Here is a 26,791-nt window from a genome sequence, read left to right as displayed (position 1 = left end):
GTCAGAACAGCAGTGCGCGCCGGTCTTCAGTCACACAGGAGCCAACTCGAGAAATGTGGATGACCGACGCATCATCAACCGACATTGTTACGGAAAACCCCATAGATAGATACACTCTTCAAACGCCATCACAATTCATTGTGCTAAATTTTACAGACATATACGTATCATTTACGCTTTACTAATGAAAGTGAAATGCGCCACCATTGGCGAAGGTTAAGCACGTATTCTTTAATGTAGGAATGGAAAATTTGAACTTCATCGACGAAGTTCAATGAGCAAGTTCAGCGGCGATGATTGCGAGGCACGTGATAAACCACATTCTCTACCTCGTAACTATGGTCGCCAAACTTCGTAAAGCTACGAAATTTGACATTATACAACGTAGTTAAGTGACATAAGTGAACCGCAGTGCCCCCAAAGTGTGGCGTTAACGTCACAGTAAACTCTTTCCCGTCATGCTTTTCCGCCATCTTCAGAAGCAACATTTAAAACAGGAATGAGCAAGAAAGCACATGACATTTACTGCACATGCGCACGCGGACATGGGGAGCACATGCTCTGTGTTCTCTTTGCTTGTTGTTGTTGTATATGCTGCAGTTGAAGACACATTGGTACCAACTTACTCATTAGTCAATGCTAGTATCCACTGCCGCTGCTGGCACGACAAGATCTATTTAACGTGTGAATGCACAGAGTAATTTATCACCGGTGTTACTCATGACTGCAGTGACTCAGTGAATGTTGCATTCTGCTGAGGAGTGCCATTGCTGGCTCCTTCAATTGCGGTTTGCAACAGTTACGTTCAAACGACAGCTCAGCGTAAAACTCGTCGTGTATCGATATTTGATAATGTCCAATTTTCGGCAGCAAATAACACGAAACAACATGAACGTGGACTTCTCGCGTTGTTTTCGAGCACGACGCCTATAATAAGAACACATCCACATACACACACAAAAAAGAAAGAAATACACTGACTTCCCTAGCAATTGTGCTGTTTTGTGCGAAGAAGAAAGAACAAACACCGCACTTTTGAATCACGCCACACAGGACTAAAAGAAAAGTGGCACGGGACACCACTTTTGTGACCCGTTTTGTCTTTGGGAAACAACAGCATTCATTGAGTGCAAATTTTTTACAAGATATAAAACTACCTCAATATCAATCAAGAGCAATCAGTTCGGTTCTAGGCATTCGTGCATAAACTATTCGAGCACATGTGTTAGCAACCGTTGGTGCATCGTGCACCTCTAATAATTAAGCACTCCAGTTTTACCCGACAAATATCGTTCGCATTTCCCCGAAATTAACATAGGCGTGCCTCACCTCGACGTCATCAGGCGTTCGTAGTGCGGAGTCGCTAGAACCGCCCTCAGAGCCTTCTTCAACTGGATCCAGGACTCGAAGACACCTGCGGACGTCTCCGGAAAGTTGGCGTAGAGCACATCTAGCGCAGAACCAGCCTGCAGGTAAGGACCGAGTGGCCATAGCCAGTAACTCCACTCCAGTGAGCCGATCTTCGCCACGGCCTCTGTCTTTGTAAAATTAGGTATCGCCGCCGACGCCACCACGCGTTCGACGAACGCCGCCGACGTCTTTTCCAGCAGCGTCATCATCTTCCACCTCTCGTCGGCACTGAACGCGTCTCGAAAAACGGGCGCCGCCTGCGCTATGCCGAATGATTCTTGCGCCGCGACGAAGCACAGCACGTTTGTGTCGAGCTTACCAGCAGTGCCTGCCGGCGCCGGGAAGTCAAAGTCGGCGTTAACCATCCAGACGTAGGAATACGAGAATGTCCATCCAACGACGTCCAGCACTCTCGCAACCGGAAACGATCCGACAAGCTGACCGAGCCGACTGAATCGCTCCTTGTTCAAGATCAGCAGCTTCGTATCATTGGAGACGTTCCGAATGGCACTGCTGAGATGCTTGACCAGAAGTCTCGACCAGTCAGTCACTGACAAGACGTTTCCGAAAACCTGCGTGATGTTACCGAGTGGCACCAGGACGTCGAAGCCGTCACCGCTGTCGTCGGCTTGGTCTGTGGGAAGTACGATTGTTCTGAAAGCTCCTTCGTCCAGCAACAACACCTTTATAGCCGCGTCATCCAGGGAAACCTTGCCGCCTGTGAGATAACGAGCCACCATCTGGACGGTTTTATCATACGTCACATCGTCGAATAGCGCCAGCTGCTCCAAGCGCAGGACGACCAGGTCTCCGGGCTCCCCGATGACGACTAAAGGAGTGCCATCGTGCGAAGCTGCATGGGACACGACAACGTCGAACCAGAGTCCCACTCTCCAGTTGACGACCAAATCTAGGATGATGTCTAACACGTCGAAAAGAGTAGCGTTTCTTGAAGATGAGGCACGAAATGGCCACGTGATTCCGCGATCTTGCATGAATGCCAAGAAGTCATCCGAAGCCGTGTATCGGTTCGATTCCATACAGCTGGTCACAGCGGCGAAAGCCTTGGTCGCTGCAGCATACCTTTGGTTTGCCGCCCGGAAAGTCTGCAGAAAATGAGAGTAAGAAGAATGGGAAATCACGTTATCTTTCAGTATGTTTGTTCCACTGCCAATTTGTACACTTCATCTTAAATTACCGTGAAAATGTGGTTCGCTTTCATTGCTTGTCATGCCCGCCAGGCAGTGCATTCCACGTACTGTCTGTCACATGACATTCGTGGAATGTCAAGGGTAAGACCACACTAAATTTGGCATACACATTCGGAACCCGACAAATACTAAATTCGGCGAGAAAATTCAATTCGTGGCAATTTAAGCTAGTGTGGCTTGAGCTCTCTCTAAATACTTCTAAGTATTGTTTGCCAAATTTTTGTTTTTGTAACCAGCGTTTGAAATTTCGGCTCGAGGACAAGATTAAGACTTTTAGAAAAATTTGTAATAGTTTATCGTACAATCGCGAGCATTAGTTTTTCTCAAATGTTGACATTCTGTGTTTTGATACTATATAAAGATATCCAGTACAACTCAAAATCTTTATTTTTGTGATTTCACTGAGAAACAAATCACCCAGGTTGTATCGGGGACGCAGCCACCGTGGGACACGTGATACGTCTGCTGAGGGCGTATGGGCACTACGGAGTGCAAAAATGAAGTAACCGAATACACAAGTGACATTTATTCTCGCATTACAAAGTTTACATGATTATGATACAGCTAGGGCAGGTCTTGTACGGCGTTATCTTGCAATCGCGCTCACTCTCTATTCGTAGTGAGTCCGCACTGATCAAAGTTGGTGGGCATCAATTGGCATAAATGTGTGTTGTTGTCCAAGTCTCCTCACATCTACTGTACGTGTAGAAAGCGGGCTGCCATATCCAAAGAACCGTCAAACGTCTGCAACACATTTCGCACTTGCAAGCCTTAGAGCCCCTGATTAGGGCAGGTTTGAGTTAGACAGATTTTACCTCATGTGGGTGAGTGAGCTCTCTACAACGCGACCAGTGCCACTTGGATCGATAAACGCCCTACTGCCGATCTCTGCTTCTCTGAACGTCGAGCGAGACGCTAAGTTTAGCTCCGATTAAGTACTGGGTAAGTGTCACTGTATAAGGGCTGGTCTTCAATAAACCTATTTGACGCCAACTTGCGTCACTAGATATGTGCCGCTGGGCATGCGCGGCTATTAAATGACAAAAAAATTCCCTTTAATATTTATCCGGTGCTGCGCATAACGAAACCTCGTCATATATGATTATTAAGACACTCGTCTTCAATAAACCTATTTGACGCCAACTTGCGTCACTAGATATGTGCCGCTGGGCATGCGCGGCTATTAAATGACAAAAAAAATGCCCTTTAATATTTATCCGGTGCTGCGCATAACGAAACCTGTCATATATGATTATTAAGACACTCATGTCCGAGCATAGATTCAGATACGCGCCACGCGCAGCGTTCGTGGCGGTGCCACTACATGTCTCAATGTGTCCATAAGGAAGTGCGAGAGAAGAGTCCCACTGCAGCATACACGCGGCATACACGACGCGTTTCAGCGTTGGCGATACGGTGTGCCACTACGTTGTTTCAATGTCAATCGCATTCACTTTCGACATTGATCATTAGATGGCTTCCGTCGGGTCTCGCTTTTTCCATAAGTGCTTTGATCGCTAGATACTAAAACATAAGAGGCGTATACGCCAGCCAACCGCTTTCACGCGGGAGCTCAGGCGTAATACTGCGCGTCTCACCTGGATGTCGCCGAGGGTGTACATCACTTCGTGGACGTATGCGTGCGCCATGGGGCTCCTGCTGGCATGACGGGCGTCATTTCGGCGACCATCGTCGCCGCAGACGTAGGCGTAAAGATCTACGCAGGGGTCGAGAGACTTGTTGAGCGTGGCCAGGATGTACCTGGCGTGCTGCACGCAATCCTTTGTGTCGCAGACCTTGAATCGGAAATGCGCTCGCAAGTACACGCTGCGCACGACGATGAGAGACATGATGGCCAGCGCCAGGCAGAAAACAGCGAAACCGGAGAACGCCGTGAGACGGGACACCCGCTGTTGCTTGAGCTGTTGGTCCGACGAGGCCTAGTGTGAGGGCGTGGAGTGTCGGGAACATATCTTAAGTGATTAGGTCTAAACAGGCAAGCGAAAACCCTGAATTCCGGGTTCTTCAAGCGAATATTATCGCGTAATGAGCACGGTTAACTCACACTTTCCTAAGTCATTATAGTTAGCTTTCGGGGATGTTAACGTCCCTGAAATGTGTTGCTCCGCTCTACCTGTTTCAGCTACTCACGCGGAAGCACACGCATTCCTACACTCATTCCGTGATTTTTTCCTTAACACAACTAATCGCTCATCATATTCGACGTTCAACCACTTCTGCAAACATTCTTGATTTAGTCTTAACTAACGACCCAGATATAAATTCTAGCATGAACCATTTGGATGGCCTATCCGGTTGCAATATTAAGAATGGGAAAGTCGTTTGGCCCATTAACAAGTGGAAGAGTATACAGAAGTTATTAAGGTCTTAGAGCAAGGGCAACAATCAAGCCATAGACTCCGAACTAGACATTTTTCGCTGAGGGCTTTCGAGAGTTGTTTTCCTCACGTACAATTGATGCTGTTCAAAGCAAATTATCATCTAATCAATAAAGTTGTTCATGTCGAAGCCATAAAAACTACAATAAAGCACCGTGGTTTACGCAAGAAGTTCGACATCGTAACACTAAAAAGAAATGTCTTTACAGAAAGCTTGACAGAAAACGTATTTCACAATCCTGGCTCAAATACAATTAGGCTAAGGAATATAAATGTTTGTTAAGCTCTACGCGCCATAAATCTTTTTACCTATGATTTGACGTACATATGCTCCAAATACAGCCCCAAAGGTCCTGGCGGGTAATAAAACCACGTGGTCATTCCAATGTCATTCTAAAAAAAAACAGCAGTGAAATAATCCCCGGGGTCAGACTGCGCAGATCATTCGAATACTGCTTTCATATCCGTCATCACATGCGAGCTCGCAGCTTCATGTCCTGATATTAAAGGGACCCTGAAACGCTTTTGACGATTTTCTACAAACGTACTGAGTCGTTAGAGTAGGTCCTTCTGATCATTAATTGACACATCTAAGTGCTCTGCGTAAAGCGTGTAATTTATTATAAGGTTTTAAAAATGCACATCGCTGCCGATCGCAGCGCACTGCTCGGCGGAATTTTAAGGCGCCCCTACCCATATGACCGAAATCACCCATATGACGTCAGCGGGGCGAGCTATCCGATTGGCTGACCAGGGCGCGTGATCGATAATTTTTCCAACTTTATGGTAAACAAATGATCTTCGTAATAGTTGGAATATTAGTTAATTTGTTTTTATAAAAAGAAAGTAACATAAAGAGAATGCACAAGAACAATTTTTCAGTACACTTAAGCACTTCCGGCACACAGCAAGTGTCGTCTGCTTGTGTTACAACGTACTCCATTTTGACGAGAGCTCCGCGGTCAGAGTTGGTCTCAGTCTTTTCGCGAGCACTATGATTCGACTTTGTTGCCTTGTGGACAGCAAACGTAGCGACTGGCAATATGTCAACTGCGACATCGTGTCCCTCTGCAAGGCAGCGTACGAGCGAACTGGCTGCTGCGCATCGGACTGCAGCTATCCGATCGGCGCCAGGATTTGCGCGTTTGTGGCCGTCACTTTACACCGGAAGATTACTAACGCAATAGCGTTTCGCGAGTCCCGTATTAGGGCAAACGTAAGCGCAAGGGGACAAGGTCTGGCCGCTTGACTGTGCCGTAACGGGATGAGCCGAGATGAGCAGAAGGGCAAATGTGAATGGTCTGCACGGTGCAGCCACCTGGCGGCATGGAGCTCAACCATACACAGTAGCAGCAACGAAGCGTATTCTTCTTTGCTGCTGGTGCGTATTTCTCGCAGGAGTGTAATCATGAACACGTTGTTTTTATAAATGTTTAAAATGTTTTACACTTGGTTAGAGCAATATTAGCGCTTTGTTTGGCTGGTTACGCGCTGCGCCAACAAGTGTCTGGACCGTGCAGACCGACCAGGCCGCTCACGTACGTCTACGCCAAAGTTCCTTCATCAGCTTCAGTTTATGCCTCCAGTCATTTGCCGAAATGACCAGCTTGCCTGTGGTTACCGGAATACCAGACACGTTCGGAGCTACGACAGAATGCTCGCAACGCACGCTGCTTCGATAGCCCTCGCTTGGGTTCGACAGCCAAGCGGCTAGCGGAGAGGTTTCGCGCGGGCGGGGGCGGGCTCCCAACAACCGGAAGTGGACGATGTGACGTCGCATCGTGACGGAGGACCAGTAAAGGCGGAGCTTAGCCCCGCTCGCTCGGCGAACGAGTTGAGGAGGAAAAGCATGGCTGGGGAGGAGGGTAACTTCTAATCGCTTGTAGCTCCATTAATACGTAACGCTTCACTTAAATTGTGGTGCGAATGTTCTACTTAAGCTGTACCCTACGCGTCTACAAAATTTGTCCGAACCGTTTCAGGGGCCCTTTAACTTTTTCACAGAAACGTCTATGACGGTGGCAATTATTAGCGAGGACGACGTCCATAATTTTCTTTGTGGAATAAACTAAAGTTTGTACTGTTTGTGGTCACATCAAATTTTAAAGCAGAAACTTATCGTCCAGCTTTGACCCCGTACTATTCGCTTGTTTTCCCTCTCTGCTAATGCCATTTTTCATGAATGGTGTTTTACCACAGTGATACCCATTTTTAAACTCATTGTTAAACACTTAACTAGAAGCCAATATCTAACTACTGCCTCGAAGATAATGGAGTAATCTACAAGTATCAGCATGGTTTTCGCAGAGGTATTTGTGCAACACAAAGCTCGCAAGTTTCATTAATGACATCCTTAGCTCAATACACGCTGGCTTAAAGGTTGATGCAATTTTGTTACATATTTTTTTTAGATTTTTCCACCGGTGTCCCACACCACAACATTCTATTAAATATAATAAAAACACCCCTAGTTGCATGGATAAAAGAGATCTTTTCTTCTTCAACGTTAATCACAACAGGTAATCACACTGATTCTTATGGAACCATGCAACTTTCGGTGTTTCCCAAAGAAGTGGTATTGGTACCTTAATATTTCTAATTTATATAAACGACTTGCCATTTCGTGCTTGTTGTCGTATCAGATTATTCGCTGATAATTGCGAGTTTTACTACAAAACGTTTTATGACGCTGACCGCCTAGCTTTACAAAAAGATTTTGATGTACTTAATCATTGCTGCACCTCCTCAATAAAATGCCTATAAATTTATCAAAAACCAAAACAATGTCTATCACTGACCACATCTCTCGGATAAACGGGGCCCAGCCCGTTAACAACCAGCCAGTTGAACTTACAAGCACATAAAAATGCCTTGGAATGCAATTGCAGCCGGACTTATGTTGGCAGAACCACATCGATCATATGCTCGCATCTGCCCACCGCTCACTGCAGGACTACTCAAGTGCGATCTCCAACACACTCCTGCTGACATTCGTAAACTTGCTTACATCTCATTAATCTGTCTAACAGTAGGATGTGCACCCACCATCTCGGACCCGGAGCCGGCTTACGTTATTGCTAACACAGAATGATTGCAAAATCGTGCTGTATGGTTCATTCACTCTGACTACTCATCTCTCACTGGCGTAACTGGTGTGTTCTGTCTTATTTAACTGTTGCTAATAAGGTGTTTATGTTTTCTCTTCCCCAGCCTAAACTAACGTAGACTAAAATGCGGGACTCTTTTGAGAAGCGCTCTCACTTGAGCGCGCTTTGCTTCTGTAGCTTTCCCTTCGTAGCCGCAGAAAGCTGACCGTGAGTATAATTGTATAATTCTGCATTTCAGTTATAAGTACTATCAGTTCTGTCCCCTCCTCCCGACCTCCGCCTATTTTGTACCCCCATCTGAGGGTCTTTAGGGGTATATTCCTGAACAAAAAATAATAAACAAATAAATAGACGCTACCATTCTTAAGTAACATTGAAAAACCTTTGACCGTGTGTGGACGAGGCACCCATACTTCTTTACAACGTTATACGGATGTCACCTTGCTAGCACTAAAAAGTCGTTATCTAATTATTCTGATACCTACATGTGCTGGCCTGCTTATGCGCAGAATTTTGAAGACACGTTCATATGCAATTCGTGACTTCTAACATGTGTGCCAGCAGCCCATAGGGCATGTTATGTTGATTTTGATCATGCAAGCATAAATGAAAATACGAGGTTAGAGAAGCACCGTGGTATAAACTTAAATTTTCGATGTTCATATATACCGCACGCACCAGTTCACTGCTGCTTGCAGTTCGTTAGTGATGTTGTTCCTACATTTAAATTGTAGCGTAATGAGAAGCACAAAATCAGATTATTCTGAGAGAATATTTGAGTCCCTGTTTACATTGCTTTGGTTATGAAGGATTGCTTACGAGCGGACAAAATAATATCCTCACTTTCCTGCTTTGCAGTTCACCCGCGAATCGCACTACGCTACGTGTCAGTGTGACGAAGCGGATTTCAATGTATTTTCACGTGTTTTAGCTTTTTCCGCGAGGAAAATAGCAGCAAAAGCATGTTACGTTTTAGGTACATTTATTTTTAAAAATTTCACATGGCCCACGTTTTTTGTCGATAAACAGACCTGAGCAGACGGCTTAGTAACCTTGACTAGTCAAAAAATTTTTAGCGTGGGAAGCTTAATGTGACATGTTCCTCCTGTCATTCGCTTACTCTTGTATGGGTTGCCCGGACTCGATATATTCTTTAACAACTCCTTTTCACTAAATTCTTCTTGCATTTTTGTCCCCTACTGCCTCCAGATACTTGGTCTTGTGCCACCGTGATAGCCACAGAAGATACTTGGCCCCTAGTGAAGTGGGCTGCATCACTAGGGACGTACTCTAACCAACCACCTCACAGTAACGCTTAACCTTTGAATATTCTAGAAGTATAATGCTTTAATCAAAGTGATTTTCTATCTTTAGTGCACATTTCGCTGAAAAGTATTACCAAGCGGGATTTTCCTGTTGCGTAATAAGTTTGCCATTAACTTTGCATCTGCAGTGATTTCAGTACCCAAGGCAATCGCAGGCCAAATTGAAAGAAGGCGGACTGCTCGGCTACGTCCGTGTTCTTTCGACAATGTTGCGTTTTTGTCACTTGAAACAGGTTTTCTTACTTACCGGTACACGCTCTGTAACTCATCGCGGTGTTGTTACGATCACGTGCCCCGATTCCGGCCTTAGGTACTCACGCTGGGCTGTGCTGAACTCGAAGCGGACCCGATGGGAGAATGCAGTGGGGGCGTCGTGGGCACGACTTTGCCCAAAGAAATGCTCTTGTCTATCGAAGCTCGCCCACGCATGGGCTCGCGGGGATCAGGCCGCAGCTCGTCTACGCTGTCATTGGTGGCTTCCGGTGCGTCTCTTGGGGCGTCAAGCACACTTTCCTGCAACGTACAATAACATACCGTTGCATGACACTCTTTTTTCTGACATTTAGGTACGTTTCTTGGCACCGTACAGCCAAGCTGTTGAATGAAATGTTTCTGACATCTTCCTTCAAGGTATAAGATGCTGTTGAATGACGTAAGGTAGGCGCAGTACGCGTTTCAAGAAGAAGGTACTCCATTCACTGTTTACCTGACGCCCACTATAAGAGCCTTCGCGATCGCGTACAGCAAAAGCTATTTCAAGGTGCCCTAGAAGCTCTGCCAGACTGTAGCATAGACACCCCGAAAGTAGTTTTTTGTAAACTCGGATGGCCAATGCAACGCTCTGCGAGAGAAAATACCACGCGAAATCTTGACTTCTGCGCAACGGGGCGGCGTGTCACTCATGAAACTGGAAGGGGCACTATGAAGGCTAGGTCTTTGTGCCTGACCTGTCACGGTCCCCCATGTTTCTTAGCTTAGCTAAGTTGTCTGTTTGACTATTTGCCTTTTTTTTAATCACTGCATGAAATCAACGGCTCCAAAAATAATTTTAACGTTTGACTCGCTGACCATGTGGATGTCCAGGAGCTGAATACCAAAAGCGCTAGGCCATCGCTCGGGTGCTTTGTAAATATAAAGATTAATTCCAATAACGCATAATCTGGAGGAACACACCGAAAAGACAAGCAGTGCTGCGGGCATGTGCCTGCTAGTCCTCTTGGTGAGTGGCTTTATGACGCAAAACTATTCCATCTTTATTGTATTCCGATCTCCTAGCGACTATTTCACGTAACCAGCGACGCAAGCATCGGATGGTTACCCGGAGCCCCGTCGTTTGAACAGCCCAATATGTTTATAGGAGGTCGCTTTTTTTTCCATGAAAGCGAATAGCATTGCCTACCTTGACAAGTTTTTATTGTCTTATTGGCCTATAGGACGCGAGAAGCGCGAATAAGTGGTAAGGGTTTCGATGGAACTGATCTAGCTGAGTGCGTGTAGATAACCTGTTGAGGAGAGTGGTGCCGGCGTCTCCTATTGGTCCACGTCCCCTTGTGTAGCTTGCGGTGACTGGCCGGAAATTGCGACGGTGTCCAGCAGAGAGTTAAGAATGCCTCTAAAATAGATTCTCAGCAAAGGAGATGTGGCAGATATATATATATATATATATATATATATATATATATATATATATATATATATATATATATATATATATATATATATATATATATATATATATATATATATATATATATATATATATATATATATATATATATATGTATATATATATATGCTCGCGGCTCGAATTAAAACAGACTCACGCCATGGTCACTGGCGAGCGAAGCACCCCGGAGGGGAGAGCTCGGAGCAGGTATGGTAGGGAGTACTTGTCCGAGAGACAGGCGCCGGTCTATGGAGGCACGGCGCCTCATCGGCTCTCGAGGGTCGGTTAGCTGCTCCACGGCGCCGACCTCGACACCCTGACATGCCTCCATGATAGTGGCCAGGATGCCATCATCCGGCGCCTGCCAGAGTGAGGTATCGCAACTTGAACATAAGCCGCGTGGTGCATCCAACAAATCCCTTTATTTCAACAAATTTGCTTTCTCGTTTCGAATAAGTTTATCTTCTCGCTTTTCATCACGCGCCGCTCTTGCCCATGACAGCCAGGGACCACGATGTAAAGGTATCTGTTGCTTATGAAGTGTCACTGCAAAATAAAAGAGGATCAAACGCTAGTCAAGTGCGCTGAGATACGTTTCTTGCCGGGAAAGTTATGAGGTGACGACTCTGGCAGGAACACACCGGGAACGAGGCGTTAGAGACAGCGAATGTTCACGGGATGGACAAAACTCACAGAATAGCCATCTCTCCTCCAAGTTCGAAGCAATCAGTAAAACTAAAGATAAACAGACAAGTACCAAACTTATTATCGCTCACGCGCACACCCTCCACGCCTTTTCCGAATGCCGCAAATCTGTATGCATCGGTTACCTCTCTCACCAGAACTCAGCTACTGCCAGCTGTTCTAGCTATGAAACTTGCATTCGAGAAGAGTAACAGATTGCTACAATAACACGGGAAATCAACTTCGGGTACTGTCTCTGTGAAAAAGTACAGCGTAACCTCGTAACAATCGTCCATTTAACGTGGCCCATCGAAAAGAGTCTCTTGGGGTACTTATGAACTTGCAGTGGCTTCTCAGAAACGGTGCTATGGTTACCTAAAGTGACCCAACGGTGCAGCAGCGTAGCACACTCTGTAGCTATGCACTGCAGTGCCTGCTTTTAATGGACGTCTCCTGCAGGCAAGCGTGACTTTGCTACAGTGACAACGTTTCTGGGCGGAGTCTGTGCGAGAACGGTTAAAGATACGTCGTAATAAGGCCGCTAAACAATGAACGTCCTTATTATAAAGCGCACTAGATTCACCATGCTCATCCTTTGGCACTGTGCTAACGCAACGACTAAGCAAAGAATGACGCGCGGAAACGTAATTTCCACCTGCATGGTGAGGACGGGCTGTGATCGCTCTCGGTATCGTTCTTTGCAAGGTCCACGAAATCGTAGCCGGGTCGGGCTGGGACGGGTCGGTGGTTTGGAACCAGCGACCAAGAACAGTAATCTCTGTTCCCACACTCAGTTTTCACGACTCGACGCCGAGTTGTCAGGCCGCCAGGAATGAAATCCTTATAAATGATATCAAGCTTTCTTCTCAGGGCAAATTTATTCAATATCAGGCAGACTTCTACAGAGACTTGATCGCCTTGCATTCTTGTTTATGGTCCCTATATTTTCTGTAAGAATGTTGACCAAAGATCGCAAAGCAGGGCCCGTTGAGCTCGACAGAATTTCGGCATACTCACACCTAGAAAATGTGCCGGAGACTCCGTATGTAACACCTCGCCCGTGGACACTCGCCGGTCGATGACGGCCCTGTCAGGCAAGGGTTCGCGGGGGTCTACGGCCGGCTCGTCATCGTCAACGTCCCTGCCGGCTTCCTTCGTGTCCTTCTGAAGAGCTGCGGACTCCTGCTAACGTAACAGGCAAGAAGCAGCACCTCAGCACCATGAATGTTCAAAGCTGATCTTGAACGTATCGGGGCTTTACGTGATCCCTAAAATTCACACAGTTTTGTGGACGTCATCGATTCCTGTAAACAATGCCTGTGTCTTATACAACACCAAACACGGTTTGCATATATGTCGCGAGAACGTTTTGACATTCCAGTTCACTCTGTCATGAATCCTGACACCTCAAACAAAGCACCAGCTTTCTCATGCCACACCGCGCATGCGCAAAGGTTCGGGGCAGGGCAGCCAACAGTAGAAATTGGAAGTTCAAATGTGTTTGCACACATTCGCACGTGATTGCTCCTGGAAAGAATGCCTTGAAACAAGCAGAGCCAGAGAAAGAAAGTGTACGACAAAAATGCGATTGTATCTGCACGCAAATGGTAAATCGTGAAGGAAAAAATTTTCGAAGTTTTGACAACGACGTGACAAATATTTCGGTGCCAAACAATTTGTTGCTGACGACTGCCACAGTCATGAACCAGTACAGATATTTTGACAAGCGGATGTAAAGGTGTAACGTGCAATACACAATATGGTCCTGGTGTCTACACCAAATTCCCAGATAATTTTGGTCCTGCTGCAGCCGGCCCATAACTGCATATTGTTGAGAATGTCAAGTAGGAACTAATTCTTCAGAACCCACTTCGAACCCCACAAAATGTAGTATCCATAAAAAAACAGTTAATATGTTGCTGTTACTCTTACAATTAAGACAAACACCTACATATCGATGTAGGTGTTTCATTTGTGCCATAAAATGTAGAACCTATTAGCTGGCATTTCATGCATCGTTTAGTCCATGAATCGCCTGCAGCCTGCCACATGACTCACTACGATTCAGAGTTCTGCCGTTCTTCTCCCTGGTGGGAGTTCAGAGAATTTATACATAACTTCTAGGAAGGTAATTCCTCGTCCAGCAATAGTTACGAAATCAACAAAGATAGCAATGCAGACAGCAAAAATTTTAAGGACGCTTAATTTTCGCCTTTAAGAGTGGAACGCAATAGCATTCAAAGATCCCTGACTGCTTTTCACGCTTCCCGGCAACTGCAGCTCATGTGTAACCGCAACGTTTACAGGAAAACGCTAGCGGCAAATGCTGTGCACGAAGGCGAGCTTCCTGGTAGAAACGAGGACTCTTGCGTGGCCATGCGGCGTAGGTTAGCGTCATCTGTAGGTGTTTCAAGGAAGCGGGCGCGCCGCTTTATGTCCCGAGAGATCTGCACGCGCCGGGCGCGCAAATAGAAACGCTGTAAGGGGGTTTGTATTTTAATCTTCCGCGTAACACAATTATGTTTTCTCGTATATTCAAATCACAATCCAACATTATCAAGTGTATAGGTCGTATTTCAGTCCTACTTTACCCTTTTTCTCACGTATTTTAGCTTGAAAAATTCGATTGGTTTAGTAACTCCTTTGCGCTACATGGAGGGCTTGCGTGGTTGCGTAGCGTGGGTCGAGATAATTGTTGCCAAAAGGTTGGTCGACGCTGGACGCGGGGCGCCTACGCAGCATTTTCTGCCACACTGGGCCCTTAACGTTGTCGTATTAATATGTCTCTATAAACCTCTGGTTTACGGTTATCATCACGCAGGGCGACGGACAACTAATTGTCGCATTCAACAATAGCCTGAAGAATGAGCAGTGGAGATTCTTTTTCGCTTATCATTTGCAACAGCGCAACACCGAATATATGGTAACAATCTAATAGCATCTTCAATTGGCCGCCTCCATCCTCAGAGTCAGAGCCTATCAGATCCGGCGTTTGTCGACTCAGAAGAACACGCACGCAAGTCGAACATGTGACTCGCTCTCGGAGGTGGATATAGCGGAGGCGAAACCGTGTGACTACAGCAAGCGTCCGATTTCGTCTAGCTAAAGCTCCCAGCGCTGCCGGAAGAAACGGTTGACGCACTGGTGAGACGGGTGTTCGCTGATACGCCAGAATGTAGCGGCCTAGGTTACTTTGATCAGTCACCAACAAAGGAGACGTTGTGTTGTGATGACGTGGCGGAAACGCTCTCGCCACTGGATGCGGGAGGAAAGCAATTGAAAAGAAACAGCCGAACTCAAGGCGCGCGTTCTCTTCCGACTAGTCGAAGACAACGCTGCTAGCGAGTGCGATCTAGTGCACTCTGGAACGACCAGCCGAAGATGCCATAACAATGCAGTTACCACTACTACATTGCTAAACTCAATGAAAGAGGTGCCAGCTAACGGTCGCTTGTTTCCGTGACGTCAGGCTGGAGACGAAGCTTCCTTAAATGCGTCCCTAGGGAACAATATTTCTGGCTACGGAAGCACGTAGGGAAGGCGTATTGCAATTTTGTGGGCCGAGATTTTGCGAGCCTGTCACGAAGCACGTTGTCGTCGTCTTTTGTGATCAGCGGTGAGCTGGCACGGCCGTAGCCGCACCCTACACGTAAGCTGTGCTATTTTCGGGCACAGTGTGCAAGCTGAAGCCGCTTGCGACGGGTTAAGCCTAAACGCTACTCTTTGAGTGCCTCTCACCTTGTCTGTCAGCTCGCTTCCTCCAGCCACCCGTTTCTTGGACTGCGGAGATGGATGTTGCACCGGGTTCGCGGTTGACGTCACTGCAGCAGATTTTTGATGAGCAGGACGGCCCTTCGAGGGGTCCTGGGCAGCCGTCGGTTGCTTGTTCGCCAGCTCTGGCACAGAGTCTGTCGAGCCCTTGAGACTCTTAGTCGACGGGTTTCCAGCGGAACTGCACTGCTCGGGGTCCGCACTGCTCTTCGTTCTGGAGTCCATCGTTCTGTGGTATGCACAGGCAACTTAAGAGAAAGATAATCTATTAACCCAAGTCCCGTCGTAGAGCGGAAAGAGTCGTTTCACTAAAACCTTGCGCTCGGGCTTCATTTTGAGAAAATCAATCGTAATGTGCTCCCGCCTACAGTGCACGGAAAAATATTCCCATGCAAGTATGCCTTTCAGGTGCCACTGCAGACAGTATAATGCAAAATTTTATATGTACTTGTTCTTGTAGCGTTTCTATTTTCCCACCGTTTCACACATTACTTTTACGTTAAAGTTGAACCTGCCACAAATATCAGGATTCAGCTCTGTGGGAAATTAAGGGTACTATACAACGTTTTCTTTTTTCGCCTTCTACGAGTTAGCTTTTATTATCTTTTATTTGTTATTAAACTTCTCAAGGCAATTTGCAGTCTCAAATTACATAAATGTGTTTGATTGTTTTACTTGCCGCCTCAGTGCACTAGACGATTAGAATCAGTATCCTAATTAAAATTATCCTCCTGTTAAATAACGTTAAGGTGTCAACAGCATCCAACAACAAACGCGGAGAAACAGTTCTCTCATCCCAAATTTCGCGTATAATATACACTCTTCGAATGTCAAGCCCTTCTATCGTGCAAACGAAATGTTGCGAACCAAACTGGCCGCAGAACTGGCCAAAAATGGTAGGCGACCCTAATCTTTGACTAACGTGTCTCTTAATGTCACTCGCACCTGGGCGTTGGTGGTGTTATAGTCAAGCGAGTGAACATTCTTCCCCTAGCACTATATGAGGGCGACGAGAGAGGGAAGGCGAGGAGGAAGCGCAGTGCGCTTCACCATGCGGGGCGTTTCCCCTTAACGAGTGGCGCCGGAAGCACACCTTATGTTCCCTCTCCGGTGCTGACGTCAGAGCGTGCAACGAGCGCGCGCGCAGCTGTTGCGAGCAAGCGAGCGAGAGAGCAGGTGCGCGCCGGGAGAGGAGAAGCGAGAATGTAGGAAGTGACGTCAGATCCGTTCTGCTAGGCAAATGTTCAGTCTATGCTAGACAACTCTTTTCCATTAATTAGCCGGTTAGGTGTCATGCCACCTTTTCGTGTGTGACGTCATTAGTTACGTCATTACTTTCGCTTTCTACTTCCGGGTTTCCAGGAATTTCGCCAAAGTCATGCTCACGTGGCGGGTCTCTAAAGTCAACGATTCCGTGCTTTGGTGTGCGGTAATCAGTGATTTCTAATTATTTCAAATTATTCCAGACACTTCAGTTTTTCAACTTGTAACTAAATTTATGCTCTGAACTGATCTGTAATGAAACCCATGAATCTTGTGATGCGCTATTTTCCAGTTCTTTTTCTGATTTATTTCGAATTTCGTCCCCGATCATCTCAGAACGTGAAACGTAAGGGCTGCGCAAGAAACAAGACTGTCACTCGATGTTCGTGCCAATAATAACAGGAACAAAGAAAAATGCATTCCGCACGGAGCTTAAATCCAAGCAATAAAAAATATATTCATTGTGCCCTTGATTGTGACTCAACTATCGCGGATCCACACTGTACGGTATAAATGAGCAAGGGACTCTGGAATTACATAAAATTTTATAAAGCTACTTGAATTACTTGGCAGCCGTTAAGTAAAATGGAAACGGGGAGCAGAGAAGACGAGCTTTTCTTCAAACCCGTGCGACCACGTAAAAAGGACTTGGTTGTCAGCTCTGCTTGCCACGTTAGAAGGGCATCTTGAAAAGTTCCAAAATCTTTCAGAAATCTTACTGCATCAGCTTGTATTCCTTCATAGATGGGCAATGAGAAATATTTTTAGGGAAACCAATTTATTTTCATTTTCGCCGCTCACTGGTTGAGGATATACAACGTTTGTGAAAAGAAGACATTACAACTATAGCCCATGAGTGCTTATTTGCGCAATGCTGTTGTGCACCGCACGCCTGGAGCACCATTGGCAGTCGAAATCTCAGGGTAATCATGTTGCGAGTTCCTGTACCTCTCCAGAATTTTCGAGCAGCACGGATGCAACGGGAAACAGTTTAGACGCTCCTCGTTCAGACATTGCTATGATGCGCTCATCGAATTCGTTTTTTTTTTTCGAAACCTGTGTACTACAAGCGGTAATTTTTACAGATATTTCATGACTATGCACACTACATCCGTGCTCTCCGGTCACATGCTAGCATAATCTTAGCGCCCCCCCCCCCCACCCTGTAGCGCTAGCCTCGCTGTGTACAGGGAAACCTTGGTGGCGCCTGGGTCACACGTAGGCAGTTGGCAGAAGGTTTGAAGAGAAGCAGACGTTGCGTGTACGTAGCCGTGTGGCCGCCTTTGTGGCGTTAGCGTGTCTGTGTGGCCTTGTACTAGTTTACGGCACCTCCGGAATAGACCCGTCTTTTTTTTATAACTCCTGAGGCACGTGTCTAGCGTGATGACGAAGAGAGCACACAGGATGACATAAATAACCGGCACCTCTCGCTAGCGCCGTAAAGCAAAGCGAAAGTTACTTTTCCGATGAGACCAACTCAGACAACGGTTGTCGCGTGATCTGTGTGAACTGTGCTACGTATTCCAAGAACGGTTACTACTTGTTAACACGCTGAATCCGTTGTACGAGCAGGATAGCAAAATATGCGTTCCTCCGCAGCAGACTTAGGCGTCTATCTAAGGCGAAAACATCTTACTTACCTAATGTGACGTTATTCTTCTTGGCGCCCCACTGCTGGACAGTAGCTGCGTTAGATTCAGTGCAATCGTCCTGTAGCAGCAGCCCAGAATGAGAAAGTGGCTCGGACAGCACGAGATCAGGAGCTGCTTCTTCTTTCTTCAATCTAGGCGGCGCGTGAACAGGGATAGCGTGTCACCATCTTTGGGCAAGCACGTCGCCACTAATCGCATAAGAAAAGTAAGGGGCTCGTTATTAGCAGTGTATAAATAATTTTGCTATTGTTTAATTTATTCCAAGTAATATTCTTAAGTTGTGTGAAATTACGGTTTTACGGTGTATAGGCTATTTATGACCTTGGGGAAGATTGTGCAGCATGCGCTCGAAGTATCAGGGCTATTGCAAAGCCTAACAGCGTGGTGGCATTAAATTGATTGAGGCCGCCAGGCGTACAAAGGAGTGTTTTCTCGAGACATTTTTCATCAACGGCAGTTTGCCGGTAGCCAGAGTGAGATTCGTTGTGTTTATTGTTTGCGAGCAACAAACGATTGGGTGAAAGGATGTGCATGCCGAGCAAAGCAATAAATCGTGAATTCTTTTTAGTATTGAAGAAAACTAAAGGGACATTTTAGGTACAAGCACGGATAAGCATAGATCCCATTCTCTGGTTGTGCAAGACGGATATGGCTCCCTTGCGTTTCGGAAGGTGGCTCTAACACTGCAAATACAACGCACGTGACATCTTAATGCATTATTCTTTACGTAAAAGGCTGCATACTTATTTTTATGGTTATAGGCTTTCGGTTTATGTAAACGGTATACCTATCCGTTGTAGGCTTTTTGAGGAAAATAGTGTCACGTGGGAGTGATGGTCGAGGGCACAGCAACAAAACTGTAAATGGTGAAACTAACTTAACTGGGCGAACCTGTGCCCATAAAAACAGGCTACACTCAAAGCTCAACGAAGACGGCGAACACAGTCGGCGATCGTCGAAAATCTGATCATCGGGTCAAGCGCGGCGGCTTGTATACATCAGCCATATAAGTTCCAGAGGAATTGCTGGTGCCTGCGTGTCTTTCTGAAAGTTCCACACCATTCGCGTCGCGCATACATGAACTCAGATTACACAAGGGTCCGTGGCAAGAGACATCGGATGGAACCATCGATAACATTCGTGAAACTTCCGATACATGCAGGCGCGTCCTGCGCTGTGCCATAACATTTATTATGCGGTGAAACGTGGTCACTCGATAAAGATAAACACGTGCACGTGTCAGTAGTCAGTTTGCGAAAATGCATAACTGATATTTTTTTATTTATATACGTAACGTACTTCTGTGTACACCTGTCACCTTTGCCTATGTAATTCCTTCCATATACAATTACCGTTTCTTCATCCTCCTCCCTCTGAAAATAATTAAGTAAGTGAAAGTTCGGCAGAACAAATCTCTTGATGGCTGTGAACGGTACGCAGTCAAATAATATAGCGACACAAAGTATCGTCACCATCGAAGCGCCTTATGGATGAGGCGTGCACTGCAGCTGGGCTCCTCCATCTGGCTTATTTAAGAACACTCTGCGCCATCTAGCGGTGCCGCCGCGAAGTCTGCGCGTGGCCTCGAAAATTCATGACACGCCAGTGCATGCGCCCATGAGCACATCATGCGGCAGCCGGGCTGCATTCTTGCCCTTTTTTTCTGCACGCGCTGCGTCATCTAATAGCGCTGCCAATAAGTCCACACATGATCTCCTAAGTGTGTGGCGCGTCGTTGCGCGCGAACGCTGCGAGTTGTTTCCTCTTTCGTCACGCACGCAAATGTCCAGTGACCCAAGTTGGCGAGAGGTTCATCGTAGAGCTGCACATACCCAATGCATTGTTGGTTGAAAGACGTTCATTGAAAAGCGGCGCATACCTAGTGCAAAGCGTCCGGCTGATGTCTTTGAGGAACCCGGATGAATGCATTCGATTCTGCCCAGCATGTGCACGGGATAAATTTCAAAGATTTTCTGACGGTACATTCGGCTGGTCGAAATCTCGCGTCCCAATATCGGCTGATTAAAATGCAACCGCACCGCTCTGCACTGCACTGCTACTGCTTCATGCTGATTTCCAATGCAAATGTTGCTCCGTTTATCGGCGCCACCGTGAAGTCCGCGCTCGGCACAAGTTCGATTCGAGCGAGCACCGAGATATCGGACTGCGGGAAAAGGAGTTAGAGACGGACATAGATATAGATAGAAAGTTAGCCCCCGGAAAGTGCGCGGAATACCATAGGAATGCTAATCGCATTGATACCACACCTTTGTCTGGTGCGCACATTCAACTCAACGCACACACATAACAACTTTAATTCTTGGATCGTGGTTCTGTCATCTGGCCTGTCCAGTAATTTATGAGGGTTGAGTCAACAGGGTCAGTATTTTGAATTTTTGACATAAAGAACTCGCTGCAGTTTTGATTTTGTCTTGCGCCCGATCCAGCGACAACCACAAGTCTTAAAACCTCGAACAAGAAGCGGATTTGATTCAGCCTGAAAATCTCAAATTTTGCCTATGACGAAATCTCCTTAATATTTTTACCAAACTCATTCTTCACTGAAATGAATGACTACCGAGCGAATACCATGGACAAAGCTCTCCAGGAGAGAGAGAAACAAAAATTGTGGAAGGGCCAAGTGTGCATCCTGCAAGTGGATTTGTTCCTAAATGGAATATCTGTTCGCAGTACAAGACATTGCAAGATGTCAGGACACAATACCAGAGGCGCCGTATCTTATAGCCCCTTTCACAGAGCTGCCAAGCGCAATGGAGCAAGCTAACTCTCACAATAATGCGTAAATGCAAACCTGCATCAATTCAACGTACAGTACTGCATGGTAAGAGCGCGAAGCCGCGTAGTTACGCGTATGCTCTAATTCAGTATTCTGTTACAAGGGAAAGTTCACTGATTCCGCGGTCTTCAAATCACAATGGCTGCAACTTTTTTAACGTTGGGCCAGATTATACAAAGGGAGAGGCAGCATTCCGATGTGAAAAGCACTTCTGCCCTTTCTTGGGGAATTTTGACCGCGTTCTCACATCGCTTCACCTCGAAGGCGTAAACCTGACGTATGCCAGCATGTCCATGACATCTGGCTTATCATTTACAGATCGTGCGGTTCCCTGCTTTCTTCGAACGCTTCTAGGCGCAGACTCTAAAGAACATACGTGATGAACTAGCCCGTTTATTTTGCCTTTTGTAGTACTACTCAAAGCCGAAGTTCAAAGCTTGCACCCCATTTAAGGTAACGCTTCAACTGTTTTACGCTTTTTATATATACTATGAAGGGGGACTCATCCAAATGGTTTATACTTTGTTAATATTTCAATTAACAATGAGAAAATGAAAACCACGACGTCAGCTTTCAGCAATCGGTGAAGCGAGCTGCTCTTGTGAAGTAAACTGGTTTCTGTCTGTGTAGTGCATTAAAGGGACACTAAAGCTTAATATTAAGTCAACGTGGACTGTTGAAATACAATTCCAGAAGCCTCGAAACGCCTGTTTCATGCGAAGAAGAGACTTATTTTAAGAGAAAATGCGTTCTGAAGCGTCCGCGTACCTCTAGCGTAGTTCAAATCACCCGCCCTCCGATCAAGGAGTATTGTCGTCATGGTCTCATAGTGACGTTGCGCCGTCGGTGAGTAGAACGACTCCCGCAGACGGCGCTACAGCTTTTCTGCACAAAACGCAAACGCGCGGCCAGAAACAGAGCCAAAACAGAGCCGACAGTAGCGCGAAAGCGGAACTGTGGTGGCTAGCGGAAGGGAAAGCGCACGACGATAAGCTGGTTCTTTATTATGACGCCAACTTCGACGCTCGTTGCAATGGTTGACCCTGACAACGACACATTAGCTCGCGACGCTGGGCACGAGTTCAGCGATTTAAGCACTGATGAATGAGACCTGCTGTTGAGGGCTCGCGCTGCCGGCGTCGTTGCGTACTACTACGACGACGGTCTGCTTTGAAAGGCACTTCACGCGACTTCAGTAATTCGGCGTTGAACTCGTAATCCTCTGGATGAAAGTGCAGCGAGCGCACTACGTGATTTCTCGACTCTTTGTCAGCGCGCTGTGGCAGAGGTACGGCACTTAACCACTTCAAACGGAGAGGTTCAGTCGTTGGCACACAGTGATAAGTAACAGTGGATTCGCCGCTGCAACTGCCCTTGGCCAAGTTCCGCGGACCATTCGCGCATCCTACGACATCACACGGGCATGGCATTCTCGCTGCTTGTTCCAAATGCAAGTTTCGCGAGCCAGCAGGACTACCGCAGCACGACGCGATAAAGAAACAACTGAAACTCCAAAGCGCGCGCGGCGCAAACTCTAGCGAAAAGGAAACCTTTCGATCACCCATACTATTCAAGGGTAACGTCAAAATGTTATTTTTTCTTAGAATCGAATAGAAGTAGACAAGTAGCATTTTCTTCCGTCTTATAATCTAATGAAATTATCTTTTTAATACGAGTAGTTGAGTACTAGTCACATAAATTATGATGAGGAGTGCTTTCGTCATCGGGCTTGTACCGGAATGTCGCTGTGGGGTCTCAAATCGTGTCATGCATTTACCTCAATTTCTCGGTTACTAAAGCTCTATTTGCGATTATATTGACGCCTTAGACATTCTAGAGCATTGCTTTATCACTTTAACTTGACTTTCTGGTAACCTTTAGTGTCCCTTTAAAGATTGGGTGAACCAAACGAGCAACAAAACACGTAGTTTATTCAACGTTCTCTCCCACAAAAGTGGAACCTTGTAGCAAAATTTAAGTGACACACAACCCAGCAGCCTTCAGGTTTTAATCTTTCGTTAAAATTGTCGAAATAAAAAGCCACGGTGACAGCGTCAATACAACAGTATTTCGAATGCTGTTACCAAAGATTCTTTAAAATGCTGGCGCAAAAGTATTTCAAACATGCTCGCGGCACTCTCATTTGTGTGGCGGTGTCCATTCTTGAAAGAAAGGAGTATCTTGGAATAATCAATACGTCAGAGTTTTACAATACAGATAACATGAGCGCCAGCTGAAAGCCAAATCTCTGAAAGCCAAAGCTCTACACAGAACTGATCAGCGGTTGTTCAAGAGAATGTGTTGTGAAAGAGGACGGGCGACTGGCAAGAGAAAATATATAACTCAATTCAATTCAATTCTTTATTTAACATCGTCATGAGGATGTTGGGTGCATCGACAAAAAGCCAGAAGAAAGGCTTGACAGAGGTCGACGCACCCTACAAGGAAGCTCCTTACTCTTCCAAACGAGATCGGTATGCCTTAGAACGCGCCGTTACAATGCGAAGTATACCAAGTAAGAAGAAGCATGTACTTGGCGCGGTAACGCTAGGGAAACGATGGACATGTTTATTTGAATGTGAATGCATCTACCCAGCTCTTGGTTTAGGTTCCTCTGGCCTCCTTGGAGCCCTTGGCTTCAGGGATAGCAGTGGGAAAGTAAACATGGCCACAATAGAGATTAGCAAGAGTCGATTGGAGGTTTGGTGGCAGAAAACTAGGGAGACCACAAACGATGGAGGCGTACAGAGTTCCCAGTAGTGGTTCAGAAAGTTTGTTGCTGCGAATTCTGTCTGTGTCTGTGTGTGTAGAGGGGGTGGGGGGTGCGCGTGTGCATGCGTGCATGAGGGCGTGTTTCAAAAAGACAGCTAGGACATTAGGAAAAAAAAAGAAGAAGGGTTTAGTGGCGCAACGTACCAACCCACTTTAAAGGGGACGCTCATAACATTCGTCCGTCCGTCCATCCGTCCGTCCGTCCGTCTGTCTGTCTGTCTGCCTGTTTGTTTAGTCGAAGGTGATCCAGCACAGTATCTCATTTCGAGAAAGCCGAAGGCCGTGTAGCAGCTTAGCGGCCTATAAAAACTTTCGATCTTTTCTGGGTGTCGCCTTTTTTTCCCAACATTCAGGGCATTTCTTTTTATTTTGGAAAGTGCTATATTTTGGAAAGGCTATATTACTTTTAAATTTTCATATCCCAAACTTGTTTCTTCATTCAGCCGTAGAATGGAAATACCATGAGCTGCTTCCGCAATCTTCACTGGACGCCTAGGGCGCTTGGGCAAAGGCAGGAAAAAAGATGAACCAGCGAACGACAGGTCCTATTCCAATTGAATAGCAGTATGAATGCTTCGACGCTATTTGTTTTAGGTGTTCTCGCTATAAAAAACGAAAACTGAAACCCGCATCGGCAACTGCCGTACAGGTTGCCTTTGCTTTGTCGGTCGAACGGCCATACGCGACTGCCTTCTGATAAATACTGCATGCGTCACCGTCGACAAGGTTTATTTTCTTGCGGGCATGTGTCACCGACAGACGTTGCCCCCGGGAGGCCTACCGTGGATTGCTCGTCCCCGTAAACACAAGACCCGGATAAAGCGCCCCGAGCGAACTCATACCGATGCCTTAGATTATCTCTGTAGTCCGACACAAGACACTCCGAAGTCTGAAAACAATTACTCGGCTCGTCAGCAGCAAACATTAAAAAAATAAATTTGTATAAAACTTGTGAAATTACTGCCACGCACTTCCTCTTGCATGTATACGAAAGTTATAATTTCTGTGTGATTACTGTCACTCAGCGCGAAACAGAAACTAGAACCAACACCGCAACAATAATGCGCATGTCAGCTGAATTCGTTAAAGTCAAGTTATTACCAGCTGCTCACGTATTGACATCATATTAGAACAGCGCAAATCATCAATGTGCAGGTAGAAAATAAATACAAGGTTAAAGGAAATAAGCAGAAACATAAGGAGTGTATCTGAACCTAATGTCGTAGGGGTTTCGCGTTGAATACAAACAGTGTATTGTTTATGTTTTTTTTATTTATTTTTTTACAGTCGAAACATTATCTCGCAAGGCCGATAGAACCAGCTAGAGGAAGAAAGATAGGGAGAAAATGAGGGGTTCTATTTTATTTTAGTAGCAAATATAAGCCGGATGAAAATGGGAAGCCATTTGTCGGCGTCGGTGCGTGCTGACTTCATTATCTGCTGGATTTATGTGACGGATGTAATGAAAGCGAAAACAATAAGCAGGACAAAATGGCAATTTTTGTTTATTTACAACAATGCGAGGCAATGAGAGACAGAATCTAGGGAAAGAATAGGAAACGATAACTGCTATGTTTGTTTTTAATGTAGAAACAGTAGGATGTGGATTTCAATCTGACCCGCGGGCAAGCTTTTCTTTAGTCCACTCTCATTTCACGGTGCCAGATTGCTTCCACATTTAAATTAAAAACAACGGCTAAGTAACGCTATGCTTTCCCTGTTTCCCTGACTTCACTGTCTGATTGTCTCATATGATTGAAATATATATATATATATATATATATATATATATATATATATATATATATATATATATATATATATATATGTGTGTGTGTGTGTGTGTGTGTGTGTGTATATATATATATGCTGAACCCATCGATTCTTTGTGTTCTACTTGCTCATCGCATAGAGAGGGCCTCGCATTTAGCAGTTGTTGAAAGACTGGTTTGGCGAATGCCAACGTAGCCTTTCCAGCTTTTCCCATCACTGAAAGCAATTTACTGGCTATTATGATGTAGAACGTCCGTCCACTCCTTTATAATGTGTCCCACACTCATATATCTGCGACAACCCGCACTTCGACAAGCGAAATAAGTTTTTGTGTGAGCCGAGGAGGAATTGTGTACAGGTGTTGCTAACACCAAGGTGCGCGAGCACGCACGTACATTTTCTGAGGCTTCTTGTGTCGCCCCCCATCCTCTCCACCTCTTTCTCTTCTCCCTCTATAAAGATAAAGACAATGAAAGAAAGAAACGCATTTTCCATACTTTTCTTTGCTCACCGAGTTCGTTTTCCAAATTCGTGTCGGAGAAAGACATTGGACGGGCCTCTCTTGAATCCCACCTTGACAAACAAGGCTGTGAGGTGCGCGAGCACGACGAGGCGGTCCTAACAATAAGACGTCCGCAAGGGGATTATTCCTGACTTCACGCGAATCCCGCCATCTTCGCTGGGCTAGAGCTTGAACCCGGAAAGCTGGTGCGGGCCTCAGCGCGGCGGCCTCCCAGGACCATTTGCCCAAGGGACTACCCGACGACCCGGCGTCGACAGGTTCATTTGTGCACTCCGAGCGAAGGGAACCTGCAGTGCCGCGATACAAAAAAATAATAATAATACAATAAAATAAATTTAAAAAATTGTCAACAGGTTCGGGCGAAGAGAAGCTGCAGTGCAACGACAAAAAAATATATATATATATCTGCACAGGTGCAGAAAGGAAGCGTTGCAACAG

General features: G+C 46.0%; 1 protein-coding gene across 1 annotated transcript in view; it reads right to left on the bottom strand.

Moving 5' to 3' along the window:
• LOC135913047 (endothelin-converting enzyme 2-like) overlaps positions 1–26,395 on the bottom strand; it is a 29,132-nt gene extending 2,737 nt beyond the window's left edge. The window contains exons 1-8 of the mRNA XM_070532216.1: positions 26,342–26,395; positions 18,477–18,619; positions 15,541–15,821; positions 12,820–12,987; positions 11,276–11,479; positions 9,771–9,965; positions 4,220–4,561; positions 1,330–2,516 (exon numbers count right to left, since the gene is read on the bottom strand). Of these exons, the coding sequence (XP_070388317.1) occupies positions 1,330–2,516; positions 4,220–4,561; positions 9,771–9,965; positions 11,276–11,479; positions 12,820–12,987; positions 15,541–15,798 (2,354 nt within the window). The 5' untranslated portion in view covers positions 15,799–15,821; positions 18,477–18,619; positions 26,342–26,395. The remainder of the gene's footprint in view (positions 1–1,329; positions 2,517–4,219; positions 4,562–9,770; positions 9,966–11,275; positions 11,480–12,819; positions 12,988–15,540; positions 15,822–18,476; positions 18,620–26,341) is intronic.
• Positions 26,396–26,791: the final 396 nt, after the last annotated feature.

The sequence above is a fragment of the Dermacentor albipictus genome, chromosome 1, assembly GCF_038994185.2.
Source record: "Dermacentor albipictus isolate Rhodes 1998 colony chromosome 1, USDA_Dalb.pri_finalv2, whole genome shotgun sequence".
Classification (NCBI taxonomy): Eukaryota; Metazoa; Arthropoda; class Arachnida; order Ixodida; family Ixodidae; genus Dermacentor; species Dermacentor albipictus.
The sequence above is the reverse complement of the archived record's forward strand: the minus strand, read 5'-3'. Positions and strand labels throughout refer to the sequence as shown.